This window comes from Acanthisitta chloris, unplaced genomic scaffold, assembly GCF_000695815.1.
Source record: "Acanthisitta chloris isolate BGI_N310 unplaced genomic scaffold, ASM69581v1 C16102522, whole genome shotgun sequence".
In the NCBI taxonomy this organism is placed as follows: Eukaryota; Metazoa; Chordata; class Aves; order Passeriformes; family Acanthisittidae; genus Acanthisitta; species Acanthisitta chloris.
Genome location: NW_008698369.1, coordinates 1 through 323, shown reverse-complemented (window position 1 = coordinate 323; position 323 = coordinate 1). Strand labels below are relative to the sequence as shown.

The window sequence follows — 323 nt, the reverse complement described above, 5'->3', positions numbered from 1 at the left end:
GGGGATGTCTCTAATATGGGGACACTGTAATCAAGGGATGTCCCCAGCATGGGGACACAGGGATAGCAGCACACAGCCCTCCCGCCCAGCGCTCCGGTACTCACGGGGCACCACCTTGAAGACCTGGGAGCTGAAGCGGCGCCAGGCGTTGGGCAGCCCGTGCGAGAGGACGTTGGGGAAGGCTCGCTGCTCGAAGGGCGACAGGCTGTAGGTGATGACATGCCGCACCCGCGCCAGGTTACCGAAATGCACCCCCATGGCCAGGCAGGGTCACCTCCGAGCAGAGCCCCAGACACGATCCCGAGCCCCGGAAAGGATCCCGA

General features: G+C 64.7%; 1 protein-coding gene across 1 annotated transcript; it reads right to left on the bottom strand.

Annotated features, from left to right (window-relative positions):
* Positions 1–104: 104 nt before the first annotated feature.
* Positions 105–258, bottom strand: LOC103810354 (cytochrome b-c1 complex subunit 8-like; the record flags this gene model as incomplete). The annotated part of the gene is made up of 1 exon (XM_009083251.1): positions 105–258. A coding segment is annotated over exon 1 (154 nt), but the record flags the coding sequence as incomplete, so codon positions are not given.
* Between the last annotated feature and the right edge of the window lie 65 nt (positions 259–323).